Source organism: Colias eurytheme, chromosome 3 (genome assembly GCF_061535395.1).
Source record: "Colias eurytheme isolate Ceu_HAF_F1 chromosome 3, ilColEury1 Martin Lab GWU primary, whole genome shotgun sequence".
NCBI classification, from domain to species: Eukaryota; Metazoa; Arthropoda; class Insecta; order Lepidoptera; family Pieridae; genus Colias; species Colias eurytheme.
In genome coordinates, this window is record NC_142982.1 from 3525359 (window position 1) to 3544406 (window position 19048).

The following is a 19048-nucleotide window of genomic DNA, read 5'->3' on the forward strand; positions in this document are numbered from 1 at the left end:
ATTTTAAAAGTAATTATATTATCTATTTTATTAAGGATTTTGTATGGCGGTTACATAATAAAGGAGCTACAGTTGCCTTTATGTGGGTTCCTTCACATAAAGGTATTTTGGGCAATGAAATAGCGGACAAAACTGCTTATGTAGGGGTCGATGCTATTGACGTCAGAAATGTGGTACATGTTCCTATGACTGATTATTATTATGATGTAAATGTTTCATTAAATAGTATATGGTTAGAATTCTGGAAGGAGGATCAGAAATTTAAAGGAAAATGGTATGGAAATATTCAAGAGGATTTACAGAGAAGGCCTTGGTATGATGAGCTGGATATAGCTAGTCGTGAGTTTATCACCACAATCAATAGACTAAGATTTGGCCACAATAAAACACCCTCACACCTTGCAAGACTGAACATAATTAATAGCAATATATGCACTTTTTGTAATGAGAGGATTGCCGATATGAACCATATATTTTTCAACTGTCAAAACCATATGTTCATATTTCATAGACTAGTATTGGCAAGTGAAATAGTAGAAGTAAGTGATTCCTCCCGCCGCCAGTTGAGTGATTTATTGAAAAACAAGAAGTGTTATAGGGCATTGTACAGATACATTAAAGGCACTGTCGGAGCGATCTGATTACGGACAAGCATGAAAAATATCTCGAACATTATTGATAGATAAATAAGAATTGGCTTAAAGGTCTAGTAACCAGGCCATTAAATATTAAAAAAAAAAAAAAAAAAAAAAAAAAACTGAATGTGACATTGACATAGGATATGTCAAATATTTATGACAATAACATGACATTTGTGAAAAACAAAACAAAAACACCGGCGTCGGACAACGAAAACAAACATGTGAACATCATGAATGTCGGTGTTCCTTCCCATTGCGATATGAACTGAGTCACTTTTGAAATCCTCAGTTTTATTTATGTAAAATGATAATTGCACTGCAAACTCTTATTTTCTTTCGAGAAGCGCTGGTACGAGTGCTGGACAGCTTTCTAAGACCATACTACAAAAACTTCCGATTGACTTTCAATGGCAATGAAGATCTGTCTGACGATGAAGATTCTGAGGAACAGGTATTTGCAGAATATCATGATGAGAAGGGCGTTGTTTTCTTTCCTCCTGTGTACGTCCAAAGATATGCCGCAGTCAGTGACTGTCTAATGGACGAAAAATGGAGTGGAAAACTAGAAAAGGTACACTTACTTATAATATTTAAAAAATCTGACACTATATAAACTAAATGATTCAATTTTTGCTATCAAACAACTCCTACATACTTTTAAAATTCTTATAAATATATTGCTATTCCTTTGTGTATACTTCATAATATTATCACCTTAATTTACAGGTTGTGGACTTCGGTTATCATGATATGAGCTTCATCAAATACCTGAAAGAAGTTCCTGGTATCAAGCACATCTTGGGTGTTGATATAGAGACAATACCGTTGCAGTGCTCATCTGATCTTTTTAGATGTGATGATTACATACCAAAGAGGGAAAATCCACTTAAAGTTACAGTAAGTTTAATTTTTCGTTTAATATACATACCTAAGTATCATTTTATCTTTATTTTAAAATTAATAGATGTAATGGTATTCTTTTTAAAAATTTTATGAAATATGTAGATCTGAAATACACAAATATTTTATATAACATAAATTAGATTGACCAATTACATACTGCATTACTAAAAACTAATATTCATCTTGATTATAAAATCCTGTTATGGTGTTTTAGCTATTCCAAGGTAATGCAGCCGATCCAGACTATAGGCTAATAGGCTGTGACGCAGTGGTAGCCATAGAGATGATTGAACATATGCTCCCACATGACCTTGAAAGATTCATTCACACAGTGTTTGGTTTTATCAAGCCCTGGGTTGTAATTCTCACTACACCTAATGGAGATTTCAATGTTCTGTTCAAATCTTTAGAGAAAAATGGCCTGAGACGATTGGATCATTTCTTTGAATGGAGCAGAGAGCAGTTTAATGACTGGTGTGTGACTGTAAAATTTGTTAGTTTTATTATTAACAGTATTAAACCTTTATTATAAATTTTTATATACCTAAATATATAAAAAAAGTTTCATTAATGAAGTTAATAGCTTTCATACAATTCATACTTAAATAACATTTTTAAAATAATACTTCTATACCATCAAAATAAAATCAAAGTATAAATAGAGTAAGCTATTTTTTAAAGTTATCCATATCTATATTTATCATAAGTAATTCTAATATTTTCATATTTTTGTGTCCAGGTGCAGTAACATAGTGGTAAGGTATCCACAATACACTGTGTCCTGTAAAGGGATAGGGCCTGGTCCACCAGACACACTGCATCTGGGTTGTTGCAGTCAAATGGCAGTGTTTGTCGCTAAGGACTATGAGAAACAGAGAGACTTGAATATTAATAGCTTGGCTTTGGTTGCTAGTCAAGGTAATTGTTAATGTTTTTTGCTAGAACGGTCTCTGTAAGTGTTCTTACAGACGAACGGCAAGTTGTGAATGGCAGAGGCTACTTCAGCCGTCGCCACCTGACGTCGTCAACGCAAACTGCAAGCGTCGCCACCTGTTGACTGCAGCCGTCGTCATGCTTCCCCCGCGTTTTCAAGGAAAAACCCGCATAGTTCCCGTTCCTGTGGGATTTCCGGGATAGAAAGTAGCCTATATCTTATTCTGCATCTTAAGCTACCTAATTTCATTGTAATTTCTTTAGTAGTATTTTTGTGAAAGAGTAACAAACATTCATCCATCTATCCATTCATCCTCATAAACTTTCGCATTTATAATATTAGTAGGATAGGATAGGATGACTTAACATTAATTTAAAACAGCTTTAAAATAAATTAAATATGATTAAACATTGTGAAATGTTGAAATTAATTTATATAAAATGAATTATGTTGTAATTGTATTATTTCAGATGTACCAAATAATACCAACTTTGAAGATATGTCATCGAGTTATGAGTGTATACCCGATAACAACATGCTGTACTTAACAAATGAGTAAGTCAAACATCTTAAGGCTGCAGTCTAGCAAAATTGCGTTTTCAACAAGTTATTTGACAATTTTTTCCCGGCTAATGAAATGATAAACTGAATTTTTTTTTCTTGTTTATCAATTAGTGTTATATACGCAATGCGCGTGAATTTTTTCACATTTATAAAGTTACTTTATGTTACCTTAATCAGGCCTTCAAGATAAGTCTCTTTCCCCCAAAATCATTTCGAGCTAAGTTTGTGCACTCACTACGTTGCAACCGATTACAATTTACATAATCTGATCAGCGCATTATTATCCTTATATAGTCGTTATTAAAAACTGCTGAATACAATTGCCGAAAAACTTATGATTTTCTTAATTAGAGCGTTATAAATTCATTAAATTTCCCATTTTTTGCCTTACAAAATCGATTGATAAATACTGCTAAAAGTTATTTTTTCCATTAATGTTTTCGAGTTGGTTGAAGACCAATGAGTATTAATCCTTTAAAAAAATTTTTTTTTGAATTTTGATAATTTTTTAAATATTAAAAAAATATTTAAAATAATAAGGAAAAATCCTAGCGAATTTCTTTAGTCGCGCTCCTTGGGCCGGAGCGTTCTGACGTGTGCTCTACGCTCGATTTTCCTTCATACCGAAGTGAAAGTTGCTCTACTTCATTAAATTTAATATTTTTGTTAATTGATTATTTTTATCTTAGTTTTGTGCAAATATTCGTATTTATAAACATTTGATTTCGATATGGAAAATAAACGAAAAAAATACGCGTGTAACTATGTACTTACTAGAAAAAAAATTATCTTCGAACATAAAGTTAATGAAACCAAATAGATTGCAAAGGTGATTGGCAACAATTTCTTTATTTTACGGGGTGTCAGTAAAGGGATGTATATTTCTTTAAAACTAAAGTAAGCTCATAAATTTTCTTATAATATAATTTTTTTGAAGTTCCAAAAATGTTTATTTTTCGTTTGAGAAATACGAAATATAATATTAACTTGTATTGAGAACTTGAACTTCCCAAGTTCATCCGGGGAAATCCCCATACGGGGAAAATGATTTGTTTACTCCAAAATTGATCCGAGGTGTTTTAATTTTTTCTTCTAGTCATTTTCAACGTAGCGGCATGTTGTTTGATTATTAATTTTGTAACTTAAATACAGGATGTTGGTTTTATATTCTGATCTTACAGACGCGCTGACAAATTTAGTCCACCATTTCTAGTTTAGTCTAACTACAAAACTACCAAAAAACTCTAAGTACCAACTAGTTGAGAACTAAACAAACAGAAGTAACAGAGACGCGAAGAATAAAAAAAGAGGACGAAAACGATAATTCGTTGATGCTTTCCCTTTTCGACGTATTGTTAGGGTACATCACCAATCTGCAAAAAACAAAACTGATGATTCCCAATTGCTGATTAAAAATAAAAAAACAAATAATCGACAACAGTGGTGAAAATTTGCTGATCACAATGAAACATCCTTCAGTGGTAGCAGATTTACTCATTTAAAATGTATCGGTGAACAGCGTTAAGGAGAGGAGGACAGGAAAACATTATGAATGTGGATGGTGGATTGTATACAGGGTGTAATCGATAAGTATGTGCAGGCGATTATGACGTTATTATTGCAGGTATCAAAAAACTTAAAACTGATATCGAAATTACTTTACCTAATGAGCAAAATGACAATAATAACTTTTTAAAAGTATAACGAGAAATATCTAAAAAATTTACTTTATACACTCCCATATCAAAAAGGGAAAATGGGACTAGTAGAAGTTAAATGTCTAATTCCGGCAAAAGACATGAATGCGGAAGATGCGGTTAAAAAAAAATTTAACATTTGAAATACAATGCAAAAAATAACACTTTTGTCATAGATAAGAATCATGACTATTTTTTCCAAATTCAGGGACAACTAAACGTTGCAGAAGCAGAAGTCTGCTTATTTGCTGTTTGGACTGGAGTGAATCATTCGTTAAAAATAGAATATATAAAATAGAATATATAAAAAAGTATGTAACGTAAAAGTATGCAAAATAAAATGATGGACCATTATTGGATTTTACATAAATTGCCTACTGTCAGAATTGATTGATTCGAGACTTCAGCATTCGATGCCCATCAAGGACCCATCCTATATCATTCAAGCGATTGAAAAAAAAGAGATAAATCCAGTGCAACCGATAAAGCATCAGAATGCTAGCAAAAGATTTATTAGGTTTATCAATATAAATCTATATATTATACATAATATAATAAATCTGTAGAAGACGCGAAGACTGACATCCGCGCGGACGGAGTCGCGGGCGGAAGCTAGTCAGAAATCTTTTGTTTTCATTTGCGTATTTTTCTATTTTATAATTTTTTAACACAAACATTACATTTTTTTTATTAAATACAAAATTTGTTTATCCGTTTTATTAGTTAAACTGAACAACTTTCACTAAGAAACTTAGGTCGAAAAAAATGTATAGAGTTATGCATTTTGTATGGAAAGCTTATTTTTTTTATATTTCGTCCAAATTTCTTTGTAAAAGATGATCAGTTATATAAACATGAAGTTGAAGATATCAATAGAAAGTATTCGCAAATTTTGTGTACTTACTGATAAAAAAAAATCACCCGGTGTAATTTTCACGAAAATTGTTTCAAATTGTCATTTTTGGTACTTATTACGAATATTAAATTATACGAATGATTTAATTTTTAAAAATTAAGTGGAGCAACTATCCCTTAGTACATTTGTATTATTTACATATAGGATGACAGGATGCATTTGTTTGCACTACTAGACCAAGCCCTTAATTGTTAGCAATTTGAATTCATTCATTTGCATTAATTTTCATAATTTAGTTGTTCTTATTATCAAACCTTAATAGTTATATTGTATAACAAGCCTCATTTGAACTTTCCCTAACTTTCTAACGCACTCATTTAAGTGACTAAAATCTTTTTTTTACTTCTTAGACTGTGCATTTTAATTAAACTATTCAAGTTCTGTAATTACATGTTCTTATCTTGTCTTGCATAATCAAACAAGATGTAGAGAGATTAAAGAGTATCTACTAGTTGGTAGTTGCTCACTGGTTCTTAGTTAGTTTCAGTTTCAAAATCGGTTTATAGTTTTAAGTTTATACAAAATTCAGTTACAGTGTCTGTAAACAAACTCCTTTAAAAGGATGTGACTGATATTTTTATAATGCTTTTTGGTGTATATTATCTAGTTGCGAGAGAAATAAACTATTTTTATACTCTTAAAACATAAGGGTGTTGATAGAACAACTCGGTCATAGAAATCAAGAGATTTCATTGCGAAATTATCAGATAAACCTACTACAATTCAAAAAATGCTTTAAAAAACCTTTTTTCCATATTACCCAGGCCCGAAACATATTCCGAAAATCCCTCCATCAAACAATCCTGTGTGACCATCATCCTGTCTTCCCCTATGTATTCCTATCATTCAATCGATTATCAAGACAAAACATTTCAATGTAATCTAGAGACAGAGTGGGGAAAAGACTTCCTCTTTGAACAAGAATCTTGCAATATTTTGGAACCGAGGAGGAAGAAACTGTATAGGATATATGAATTTGAAGATGTTAATAACAGGTTTAATTATAATGTTCACTGAAGTATTATTAATTTTAAATAAGAAGTAACTTTTTTTTATTTTTTAACAGTGAGTAATTTATTCTTTAGGGTATGATATTATAATGAATTTTCGGAGTAAGTATTTAATGATATGGTTAGTACTCAGTAGTATGTAGTAGTAGTATCTAGTGTTATCAATTTATTATATTTTTAGGTCATCCTTTATATCCAACGCTTTTCCTTTATCCAAATATTCCCACAAGCCTATTGTAGATCATAATTAGTAGAAATTCACTTCATTAAATTTACCTTTTTAACAATTTTAGGTTAAACTGTTCCACACTACAAGTGAAGAAGTTCTCAAAAACAACCCAAAACTTGATGGCCAAGAACAAAGGGGACGCTCTCGTACACACGCGCGAAGTGGTCGACGAAATTAGGCATTTGACGAAAATGCTTAACTTTAATAAGGGAAGCTGCACCCAGTATGGAGGGGATCATATTTGGTGTAATATCAATTGGGGGGATAATGCGCCGTATTGGAATCAGTACTATAAAGTTGTTAGGGACTATAGTTATCCGTTTGAGGTGAGATATTTTTATATTCTAACGCGAAAATCATATATTGCATCTGTATGCGTATCATAGATTTAGTGTACTATGATCAAAGAGACGTGTTTTTCATACTCTGATAGTAGAAATCCCCGACGCTTCATTTTCTATTTGTGAAATTCTATAAGTTCCAATGATCACAGTACACTTTTTGTTGGACATCCTTTATAAATTGAACTAACAAAATGATATTTTTTATAGACTAAATCAGACGACTGTCGCATTCTAGACCTTATTTCTGAGGAAATAAACCGTCTAATAGACAATCAGTGGGAAGAAGATTTAACGGCTGATGTGAACAAACTCGAGATACCGATTCAGCAATTGATGCACGTCGTGCAACATATCACACAAGATGTTGAAAAAGTCAAGTAAGTACGAATATTTTTGATTTGTTATAAGTTGTCTCACTTACTTGTTGGTGATAGGTTATAATATGCTATTTCACTTTAGCTTTGACGGTTAAATATGGGTTTATGAAAATGTTTGTTTATGTTAAAAAAATATTATTACTAGAAATATTAACAACTAGCGGTCCGCCCCGGCTTCGCCCGTGGTAGTCCGGGATACATCGCCCATTTTTGCAAGTGATTACTATCAAGCTAATTTTTCGTGAGTAGCTTTATTTTGATGAGATGCCCAATAATTTCATGTACGAAACTCTCGATTGTGGTAGCTTACAGAGGTAACAAGGATAAAAATTTTTGATTTGACGGTTCTCAAATATTTATTACGCAATTTGTAGGACAATATGTCTGTTGAATTATATAAGTATTAAATAAGTGAAAATAAAAAAATCTGCTGGCATCATTTATGATGACTTCGTTATCGATACACATTGGAAAGGGGGACTCTTTGATCAAACCATAGATTTTGTAGGACAAATATTTTTTCGAATAATTTAGATAATTATCTTGAGATTGAACAAAAAAAAAACATTCAGTTAGTAATTAATATTTGAGAACCATCAAATCAAAATATTTTATCCTTGTTTCCTCTGGTAGCTACCACAATCGAGAGTTTTGTACATGAAATTAATGGGCATCTCATCAAAATAAAGCTACTCACGAAAAATTAGCTTGATAGTAATCACTTGCAAAAATGGGCGATGTATCCCGGACTATGGTACATATTTCGCAATAATAGGTAGCCTATGTTCCTTCTCAGGGTCTAAAGATTGTCTGTGCCAAATTTCATCAAAATCGGTCGAGAGGTTTAAGCGGGAAAGCGTAACAGACAAACAGACAGACAGACTTTCGCATTTATAATATTATATAATATAACTAGCGGTCCGCCCCGGCTTCGCCCGTGGTACCTACATGTTTAAACTATCCTATCTCTCAAGTTGGATCGAACTGCACATGGTGTGCGAATTTTATTATAATCGGTTAAGTGGTTTAGGAGTCCATTGAGGACAAACATTGTGACACGAGATTTTGTATATTAAGATAGATTAGTAGGGATTCATTTTCAACGTCACTTGCTAACTTTTTTTCGTTTCTTGGAAATGGAAAATTGTGTTTACACTTTGGCCGATCTTTGGGCTCTGTGTATTGTGACTTATTATTCTTCTAGCATTCAAGTTTCTCACAAATAATAATTTGTTCCAGGGAGCTATTAGAATGGAACGGGTATCAAATAGTAGACGACGTAGTGATACATTCCCGTCTAGTAGTTGATACTACCTCAGTGGTTACGCAAGAGGACGACTGGCTAGATAACGATACTATTTCTGATGTACATAAAGATTTTGTTCATTTGTAGTGTCCGTATTCTCTCATTGTATATAGTTTTAATGTTTAACTATCGTTTGTAGGTCACAGTATTGAAGACTGACGTGTTATACGTATTACATGTATTGTTTGCTTCTTACCTACATAGAGGTACATCTATTATTTAGTTATTCTTTGATAGAAACACATTTGTTGGTCTTTTTTGTCGTTTCTTTATTTAAAAGTGTATTGATGTGTTTGTGTTTGTTTAATTATTATAACTGAAATTGTTTAAATAAGAAATATTTTGTTTCGTTAGTATTAATATACTAGAGTAGATAATTTTTGAAACAAAAAAAAATCGCAGTCGGATGAAACCCATTAGAAAAGGAGGGGAATATGATAAAAATGTAAGGAAAAATAAATTACGGTCAATCCGAGTTCGGGAAGCGGGAGGGGGGAGCTTTTAAGAGAAAAAAATGGTTTCTCTCGATTTCCGACAAAACTACAAGTCCTATAGAAAAAAGTTCAATGGCAAAGTTATAGGTAATGAAAAGTTCTACAACTTTTGTATTCACAATTTTTTCACATAACCTAAAAATTTAGGTGAAAAATTCAAAAAACCAAGTTTTTGGTCTTTTATTTCTATCAACTTCAAAATTTATTTTTTTTCTACGAAATTTGGTGGAAACTTACTTTATTATGTCCCAAATACACTGTAATTTATTTGATTGAAAATATTTATTTTTTCGCCTTATTTTGAATGGAATACCAAAAAAACAACCTAATTTTCAATCGAAAAGTCACCCGTCAAAATATCAGCTTTTTTCAAAAACTTGGGGTGCCTTTTATTCATTGAAATCTCTACTTTCATATGGTGTAAAAAAAATAAACACCACCATAGTAAATGTTCTCAGGAAATGCATACAAACAGTCTGAAAATTAGCTTTTACTAAATCAGGCACACTTCTCGAACTACCTGAAATGTTTTTATCGACATCATTTTGCTTTTGAATATGCTGTAAAATATTAAACTTAGAACAGATAATTATTTTTCTTTTGAAATATTACCGAAAAGCCGATACAAGAGAAGATATAGAGTTCAAGAAGTGTGCCTGATTTATTAAAAGCTCATTATCACACTGTTTGTATGCATTTCCTGAGAACATTTACTATGGTGGTGTTTATTTTTTTTACACCATATGAAAGTAGAGATTTCAATGAATAAAAGGCACCCCAAGTTTTTGAAAAAAACTGATATTTTGACGGGTGACTTTTCGATTGAAAATTAGGTTGTTTTTTTGGTATAATTTCAAAATAAGGCGAAAAAATAAATATTTTCAATCAAATAAATTACAGTGTATTTGGGACATAATAAAGTAAGTTTCCACCAAATTTCGTAGAAAAAAAATAAATTTTGAAGTAGATACAAATAAAAGACCAAAAACTTGGTTTTTTGAATTTTTCACCTAAATTTTTAGGTTATGTGAAAAAATTGTGAATACAAAAGTTGTAGAACTTTTAATTACCTATAACTTTGCCATTGAACTTTTTTCTATAGGACTTGTAGTTTTGTCGGAAATCGAGAGAAACCATTTTTTTCTCTTAAAAGCTCCCCCCTCCCGCTTCCCGAACTCGGATTGACCGTAATTTATTTTTCTTTACATTTTTATCATATTCCCCTCCTTTTCTAATAGGTTTCATCCGACTGCGATTTTTTTTATCTTTTCATTATTTTCAAAGGCTTCTACCCCAGTCTATAAGTCCAGTAAGTTAAGTATAAGTAGCGTAAGAATAAATTGTATTTTTTAAATAGTTGTTTGTATCATTTTCTCATCTCATTAGATTCCTACCATTTTCCGTATCGTAAAGTTTCATAAATCTTTACCAAAATTTCTAGTGAACTATGCACTGTATGAACTGTGGGTAATCAGATAATCACTACTATCAAAGGGTTCGTCTGTTTAAAAAGCATTATTTATTACGTTTTGCATAAATGAAGTTGGATTAAAAATTGTCAAGCTAACTTGACAGACGGAGTAAAAATAAAATAAATATACAATAAATAATATTTCAGTGGGACACGTCGGATCTGCGTTCAACGTCGCTTTCTGATGGAAGCACGAACGTACCGGAATTTTACGGTTTGAGTCCTTTGCATTTATTAATATGCATAATACCAATATAGTCGACTAGATTTCCGCCCGCGGCTTCGCCCGCGTTTTCAAAGGAAAACCCGCATAGTTCCCGTTCCCGTGGGATTTCCGGGATAAAACCTATCCTATGTGTTAATCCAAGTTACCCTCTATATGTGTGCTAAATTTCATTGTAATCGGTTTAGTAGTTTTTACGTGAAAGAGTAACAAACATCCATACATCCATACATCCATACAAACTTTCGCCTTTATAATAGTATTAAGATATAACATATTCGTGTACAGCAAGACTGTTTGTCTTGGTTCACGTTTCATATAGATATTACCATGTCCAGTACTTTCACATAATGCATTTAAATCGTTACTAGTAATCCCTCTAGGTCGGTGTTTACGACGTGCTTTAGACCAAAAGGTTCGAAAGTTGCGCAAATTGCTATCAGCGGACGAAGATATAACAAGTGAATTGGATCGAGTGGTCTGTCGTCTCATGAAACTGGCTCTCCACACGAGTAGAAACAGACAGACTCCAGTACCAGCTACCTGGATGCAATGCAAGCTATACGATCTATTAGCTTTGACCGAGAAAGCGATTGAAAGAAGGAAGAAACACTATTTAGAAGAATATACGATGAGAGCTATCGAGTATGGTAATTTTAGACACTTAATGATCAACGTTCTAGAATATCTACACATATCTATGAACTTATAGGCCAACGAAGACTGTTTTTCAGTGTACGAACATTATTTCAGATAAAGGAGACAATGATAGTCAGGGTAAGCTAGCATTATGCAATATAGAAGAGGATAATAGAATCACGTAAGTATATAATTTAATAAATTGACTCGAGCCTTCCCTGTGTTACCCCACCAATTTTTTTTCAGAGATAAAATTATGCACGAGTACCAAGATTTAGTACAGCCATTGGGTTAGTAAAATGCTTATAATATAGGTAATTATTGATCATTCTAAAATACTAATTAAAATTGTACTTTACACAGACGAGGAAACGTATAATCTTCAGTCTGAATCTTATGTGAAGTTACAGGTAGAAGATGAAAATGAAAATGATTTTTATCATGGTATGCCTTAAATAATTAATTTTATTGTGTTTGAATCGAACATAATATGTCAATATCCAATTGAGTTCCAGGCGATACCAAGGAAACAAGTTTAGATCGAGTAAGACATGAAGAAATTTATCCACAATGCGAAAGTTTTACCCAGAAAACTAAGCTAGAAATTGTTCGAGAGTGGGTAGATGACGAATATGGATCTTTTCCGTATAACGCAGATAAAAATCACCAGGAACATACAGATGTTCCGAGCAGTGTAAATAATTATAAAAATAAAGACAATAAATCGGAATTATCTTCAAGGTCCAGTTCTGCTTCTCATAAAAGTATGAAATCTAAAAGCAAACATTTAATAATTCCAAAAAGCGAAATAAAAATTACTAAAAAGGCCTCGAGGAAAAAACTAAACTTTAGTATCTTACTCAAAAATTATTTTATCAAAAGTGGTTTATTAGATACGAAACCTAAAAAGAAAACGAAAGGGCAAAAAAAGTTGCAATCTTCTGTAGCTCCAGTGAGTATGACTTTTTTGAGTAATTTTATAAATTTTTCGTGATATTCACTAATTATATATTCACTCTTTTAGATTCCTGATAGTTTAATCGAACTTTGTCAAACTAATGCAGCTGACCAAAACAAATCGAAAGAGATAAATCACAACATGGACAAAATTAAAAGCATAGAATATAGCTTAGCAGTTTGTGATGTTCAAGATGATAAGTTTGAAAACGTGGCAGCTACACAAAATAGTTGCATAATTAGTATTGTTACTCACGACGCAGAGGAACAAGTAGCTCTCAAACGTTCTATTGCAACCGAACCCGATCTGAATATCATAGACCAAGAAGCTATTGTTGAACAAGTTATTAGTATTACAAAAGAAGACAGTCTCAATTTCTCGAAAGTAAACGATAACGAAGATGAACAATCGCAAACAATATTTCTCACTGGTACATTAAATAGATTTAAATAATTAATTAAATTGGTTTGGTTTAATTTCTCTCACTATTACATTATTAATTTCTAGATATTAATGAACCGAGTACATCAAAAGGAATTCGCCATACAAGATTAGATGTTCAATGTGGTCCTGATGAAATACAGGATTGTGCTGAACTTTCCGCAAGTACTTCTTTCACAAAGTTACCAAAACTTTTTTCAAAGGGTATAAAAATAGGACGATCGCATACAAATTTATTAAGGAAAACTACTTTTGAAACGGGTACATCTCCTGACTGTCCGGCTTGTTGCAATGATATACCCAAGATTAAGAGTCCCGGCATATGGATTCACGATTCAGATACAAATACGGAGCTTACAAATCATAGAAAACCTGAATGTTCTACTACGACATCATGTGACACAAAGGAAATAGTTTGCTCTGAAATCATCTATAGCGAGGTAGAATCAAAGACTGAATCGACTTTAATTAAACCGATAACTACCGCTGTGAAACTCGATTGCTGTGGATCAGAACTCGGTTGTAGCATAAGTACTATGAAAATAAAATCTCCCCAGCGGCTTACATCTCCTATAAAGAATACGAGTAGTGTTCAGATTCAATCTTGTTCCAGTAAAAGCGACTTACAAAATTCGTCTCCAACCAGACACGTAAAGCCGAAATTGAGTTGTGGCGGAATTTGTGTTCATAGTTTTAGAGATAGAGAAGTATCGCAAGATGTCGTTTTTCAAGGCGGATGGAATGAAATAATTCCTAAAACAGCACCTAAAAAAACTTTTAGAAAAGCTCCCTTTAAAAAGGGAGGCTTGATATCTAGAAAATTGAAAAGGAGTTCCAGTACATCGGTTCGTAACACGTTGAATAAAAAAGAAATTAACAACGTGAATAGAAGAACAACTTATAAGAGATCGGTGAAGCAAAAAGTGGATAAGGAACAACCGAATAAAACTTCAAAAACTGCAACTATGAAAAAACCAGATTCATCTTTAAAAAATAAATATAACAAAACTAATAAACCCACCAAAGAGGTGCGTATTTTAAACCACGACTAGCGATATCGTAATATTAGGTAGGTACATATATTATTTACATAACAATGCGATTTTAAAATATTATTATTTCAGGTTCTACCCAAGGACACTTTAAGGTAAAAAAACACTTTGAGCTAATATGCTCACTAATATTATTATGTATTCGTTCATAGTCCTGTACATAAAAAAAAAAAAAAAACACTGGAGTCAAATTTTGGTGGAGACCGTGGGTTCCCTATAGGTTCCCTGTAGGTATAGGGGGGTGCAATATAATATTTAAACTTCATCTTTGCATCACATGTAGACATTGTTCCTAAAACGATAGAGGAAAATGCAATCCATTCGGCCCTATGACATTGGCTTAAAACAAGTCTATTAAAACACTTGTATAGCAGGATGCAGCGAAGCACTTGTGCGGAGTTTTGATTATGATAGTGAATCACAAATATAAATTATCAAACAAAGTAGATGTCATATTATAGATCTATATTATTTTTTGTTAAATTGAATAAGTATAATATTACTGTACTCAGTACTGTCCTGGCGTACATAAAGTATAATAACATTTCAGGTTAATTGTATTTGTTTTGATGGTCATTATACTATTATACTAATACTAATCTAAATAAGTTAATCAATACTTCCATCTTACACAGTTTTAAATGGGGGGACGGCGCGTACGCAGTCCCCACTACCAAAAATTACGCGTCCGAGTTATCCACATTAGGGATAATCGCAGAGGTCAACCCCGCCGCAGTGCAATGGAGGGGCCTCGCTCTGGGGGAACCGCCTTCCTGATCACGGTGTCCCCTACGCCAGGTAAGTATGCTTTGGCACGGTTAACCCGAACTATATATGTGTTCAGAAAAAAATTTCTCTAGCGCGATTTAAGAAAAAAGTAGCGACATCTGGTTACTCTGCGCGTATGAAATGTGATGTATATGATAATAGGGGAAAACCGGTACGCCGCGCCGCGCTGGTATTATTATCGTTAGGTGACTTGACGCATACTCCGATTGCGTTAGTTTCATATGCATTTAAAAGATGGCGCTTTAGACAGTATTTGAAATTGACTACTATTAAAACTGCAATAATGCTATTTTAATAAGGTTCTGATCTCTCTTGATCTACTTATTTCTAATTTTTATCTACTTACCATTCAGATAATAGTAACGATTAATAATTATGACCAGGATTGGCAGGTGTAGAAATACAATTAATTATATGCAGTTTGGGTGGCAAGGCTGACAGATTTTGCTTATGAAAACCTGTTTAAGAATTTAAGTTTTATTGTTATGTATAGACTGTTCTAAAATGTGGGGTATATGACGTCTGAGAAGTCTTATTTGTCAAAGATTACTTATGGTATTATGGAGCAATAGGGACATCTATGAATTTAAATCTTCAATATGCAGAACGACGCTCTTTCAAAATTTTGAATCATTGTAATATTTCAAGAGAAAGTGATTTTGAAAAAATAGTAAAAATATAATTAGGTTTCCGTAGTCCGACAAGGAATCCAAATAATTTTTGTAGCACACTCAGGATCGCAAGGGACTTTTGACACTTCATAGTTCATACCCAAGATCTCCACCAAAATATGGGTCTCTATTTTTTTTTATATTTCAAAGTCTATTTTACCGGACTATTCATTCCTCCATAAATTTCATGATTTTATATATTTTTATAGCGCTAAGAGTGCTAAATGTATGAGGGAAAGACATAATATATCACCAAATCCATTGGGAAAAGAAAATTTCTTTGAAAGGCCCAGTATACAAAACTACTTACCTCCCTATCTAAAAAGAAAACCTCATAAAAGTGGAAGTATAAAAAATAATTTGTCTAAAAGTATTGACTCGGCCAAACCATTAAGCAGCTTGAAACCTGCATTAGTGAGATCAAACACTGAAGAAATAAAAACACATGCATTTAAAGAAAACCCCCGAATGTTTGTGAGTTATCAAGTTTTCCGAAACGAAATCGAAAACAAAAACTACACTGATAATGTTGGTCATGTAGATTATAACGATGTTAGTAGCAATAGCATGCAACGAAGGAGTTCTAGCCCTATATCTCAACAAAGTTCATGTTCTACTCCCAATAGTATTGCAACCATTCGTGCTATGACATCTACAAATAAACTTGAAGCTAGTAGAATGTCGTCATCGAATAGATGCGGAATTACAAAGAGCACAATGACTACGTTTGGAAGTTCTTTGGGATCAAAAGTTAAAAATTCCATTATAAAAAATATAAATATAAAAAGAAATGAAAATAAAGAAAACATTCCAACTGCTAAAGAATGGAAAAATCCTAATTGTGGAATCGTTGGATCGACGAATTCTATTTTAAAACCACATACTCCAAGTATTAAAAACTCGTATGTACACTCAAAGCCTTTGAATATATCCAAAAGTAAAATGATTTGCAAGAAATCGACTGTAAAATTACCAAGTATAAAAAGTACTCATAGGCTGGCATTAAAAACTTCAAGTTCAATGCTTCTAAGGAAATCACCCACAGAGAGCGGGTCTTCAACTGAAAAATATAGTTTCCAAAGCAGCCCGTCCGATACGGTCATCGTTTTAGAACCTTACAAAGATGAACTTTTAAAAGGATTGAACGAAATTTCTCTAGCAACTAAATTAGAAAACAATGAAAATGAAGGCGAAAAACTTAATGACACTACACAAAGTACAACAAGTGATTGCACGGAATCAAAAAGTATTGATAGTAATTTGGAGGAATCGTTAAGAAAACTTTTTGATGAAAACATCGAATTTGCAAGCACACCAAAGAGCAATCAAGAGTATTTGAATTCTGATGTTATTGGATTTCTAAATCCTGATAGTGAAAGTAATATTTTCAATACAACATCTTCGCCGGCAAGCTTTAAAACTGTTATTGAGAACAAAAATTCATGTACTTTTAAAAATGAGTTAAATGCTGCTTTGAATAATTCGTTAAATAGGGAATCTAGTTCAGTAGATGAAGTAAACAGTAACGTCACCATAAATTTAACAGAGTATTCACGAGCAGTAGAATTTACATCATTAGAATCTATGGGTTCTTTATCCAAACCCTCGGAATACTTTTTAGCTGATAACCAAGTAGTAGATCTATCTGAAGATATTATAAATAAGGAACCCAGTGATGTGTCCGTGAAAGGTTTATTTGAAAGAAAGGATCTCAATACTGCAACGGTAATAAGCAAGCACTGCTATTTCAATATATATGACGGTTTTGATTATTTATTTATGTGATTAAAATCTTTATAGAATGTTGTGGGACCCATAACTTTGCAAGCATTTAGTGGTTACTCTATGAACTTGGTACCTCTAGCGGGCGATCAACCAGAGTACATTAACCTAGTTGATCCAGAAACTGGTAGCCTTCGCCAGGAAGTTAACAGACAAGCTGTAAGTTTCAGTACTAGCGCATAGCTAATGACCTACTGTTTTTGTATTAAAATAAAAACTTTCAGACTTCCGAAGAGATACTGGTATCAGGACGATCATCGGATACCTACGAATCGTGTTATGTAGAAGATGATTCTTTTGTACCTAGCTGGTTGTTTCATATAATCAGTCAACAACAATCGGTAAGATAATTCTTTATTGCAGTAATTGCTGAGTATTACTTAATTTATTAATTACTAATTTTCTTTTAAAGATGGATGAATCAGAAGAAGATGACGAAGATCGACTCCCTCTTCCAATGCCAATAGTTGAGCCAATTTTTGACCTAAATGGTGATGTTGGGGAGCCTGGCGTAGGGGCAGGCGCTGGAGCGGGTGATGGCAGAGGCATGCACAGTGATCAATCGCAAGACAGCTCAGGTCGTGGAACTTCTTTAAGTTCGAGTGATACTTCATCAGATGAGCATAGTGAGGTATATAACATGAATTTAATGCTTATATGTTAAAGTTAATGCAATCTAAGATAAATAACAAAAACTCTAAATGTACAAGCAGCTAGCAGTGGTTAATTTTTTACCACTTCAGATTTTGCACCTCACCTCACCTCAGTCAAGGATTTAGCGAGCTTGCTATTAAATATAAATTTTAAGTTTTTCTGTATATCATTGAATAAAATATCAATGAAGCTATTCATTATAAATTACAGGCAATATTGATCGACCCGTCTGCATATGTGGCTCAATTTGAATTTGCACGGGAGAATGCTGCTGCCTCAAATGTGGATAGACCCAATGAATCGCCTGATACTTCCTTCACCACAGCTGAAGGTAAGGCTTTTAACAGAAAACTTTAAATTTTCCAGATAGAGACATTCGTTTATTACGTGCATTCTAGATTAAGATTTATGAATAGTGATAAAAGGTAAATGAGAAATAAAACTCAAGAAAGTTTCTTTAATTTTTATTATTGTATTTCCATACACATGACACATTGATATAGATATTCTAAGAGTTCTGTTTCTTTGTCGTCCAAGCGCAGTTCATTTCGCAGCCTCTTCATTATTCGAACCTTAGGAATTGTTCTAGAACAATCGATGTAGGTTTCATAGAAATCCTTTGTTTCAGCGGATAACGGTTTCGATAATCGTCCCAGACCAATTAGTAGGACTATGGCTAGTGATATTGACGCTGATGTTAGCTCTTTGGACACCGACGTAGCTGATTCGGACGCTTAATATTTATTTCAAGTTAAAATGGAAAGTTTGGTCTTTAAGAATGAAATTCAAAATGATGAAGCTCAAATGTTTTTTGAAAATTGAGTCGTATTTGATGTGTAGATAAATATGGTTTTGAATAAATTATTGTTTGTTTGGAAAATTTTTTGTTATTTATTCAAACGACTATCAAATATCATTGAAATCTTAAATTATCTTATTATTCGGCATTAAGC

At 32.8% G+C, this 19048-nt stretch overlaps 1 protein-coding gene and 1 non-coding gene across 2 annotated transcripts; one reads left to right on the forward strand and one right to left on the reverse strand.

Moving 5' to 3' along the window:
* The first annotated feature begins 762 nt into the window (after nt 1-762).
* On the forward strand, nt 763-18848 carry Hen1 (Hen1 methyltransferase). Its single transcript, XM_090120175.1, has 22 exons — nt 763-1212; nt 1368-1538; nt 1759-2018; nt 2284-2462; nt 2949-3033; nt 6420-6650; nt 6959-7220; nt 7446-7615; nt 8855-8981; nt 11034-11100; nt 11493-11759; nt 12112-12192; nt 12264-12442; nt 12773-13136; nt 13214-14175; nt 14918-14997; nt 15869-17384; nt 17460-17600; nt 17666-17782; nt 17854-18072; nt 18306-18426; nt 18724-18848. Exons 1-22 carry the CDS (start codon nt 946-948, stop codon nt 18831-18833), a joined length of 5976 nt encoding a protein of 1991 aa, XP_089976301.1. The 5' UTR covers nt 763-945; the 3' UTR covers nt 18834-18848.
* LOC149909455 (U1 spliceosomal RNA) lies at nt 14844-15005 on the reverse strand. The gene has a single exon (XR_016458632.1). It is a non-coding gene; the product is annotated as a U1 spliceosomal RNA (small nuclear RNA).
* Nucleotides 18849-19048: the final 200 nt, after the last annotated feature.

Excerpts from the sequence above, each read along its gene's own strand:
- Hen1 (XM_090120175.1), top strand. The coding sequence starts at position 946 with ATGATAATTGCACTGCAAACTCTTATTTTCTTTCGAGAAGCGCTGGTA. Across the intron at positions 11,760-12,111 it reads GATGAGAGCTATCGAGTATG|ACGAGGAAACGTATAATCTT; the intron begins GTAATTTTAGAC and ends TACTTTACACAG. Across the intron at positions 18,427-18,723 it reads TTCCTTCACCACAGCTGAAG|CGGATAACGGTTTCGATAAT; the intron begins GTAAGGCTTTTA and ends CCTTTGTTTCAG.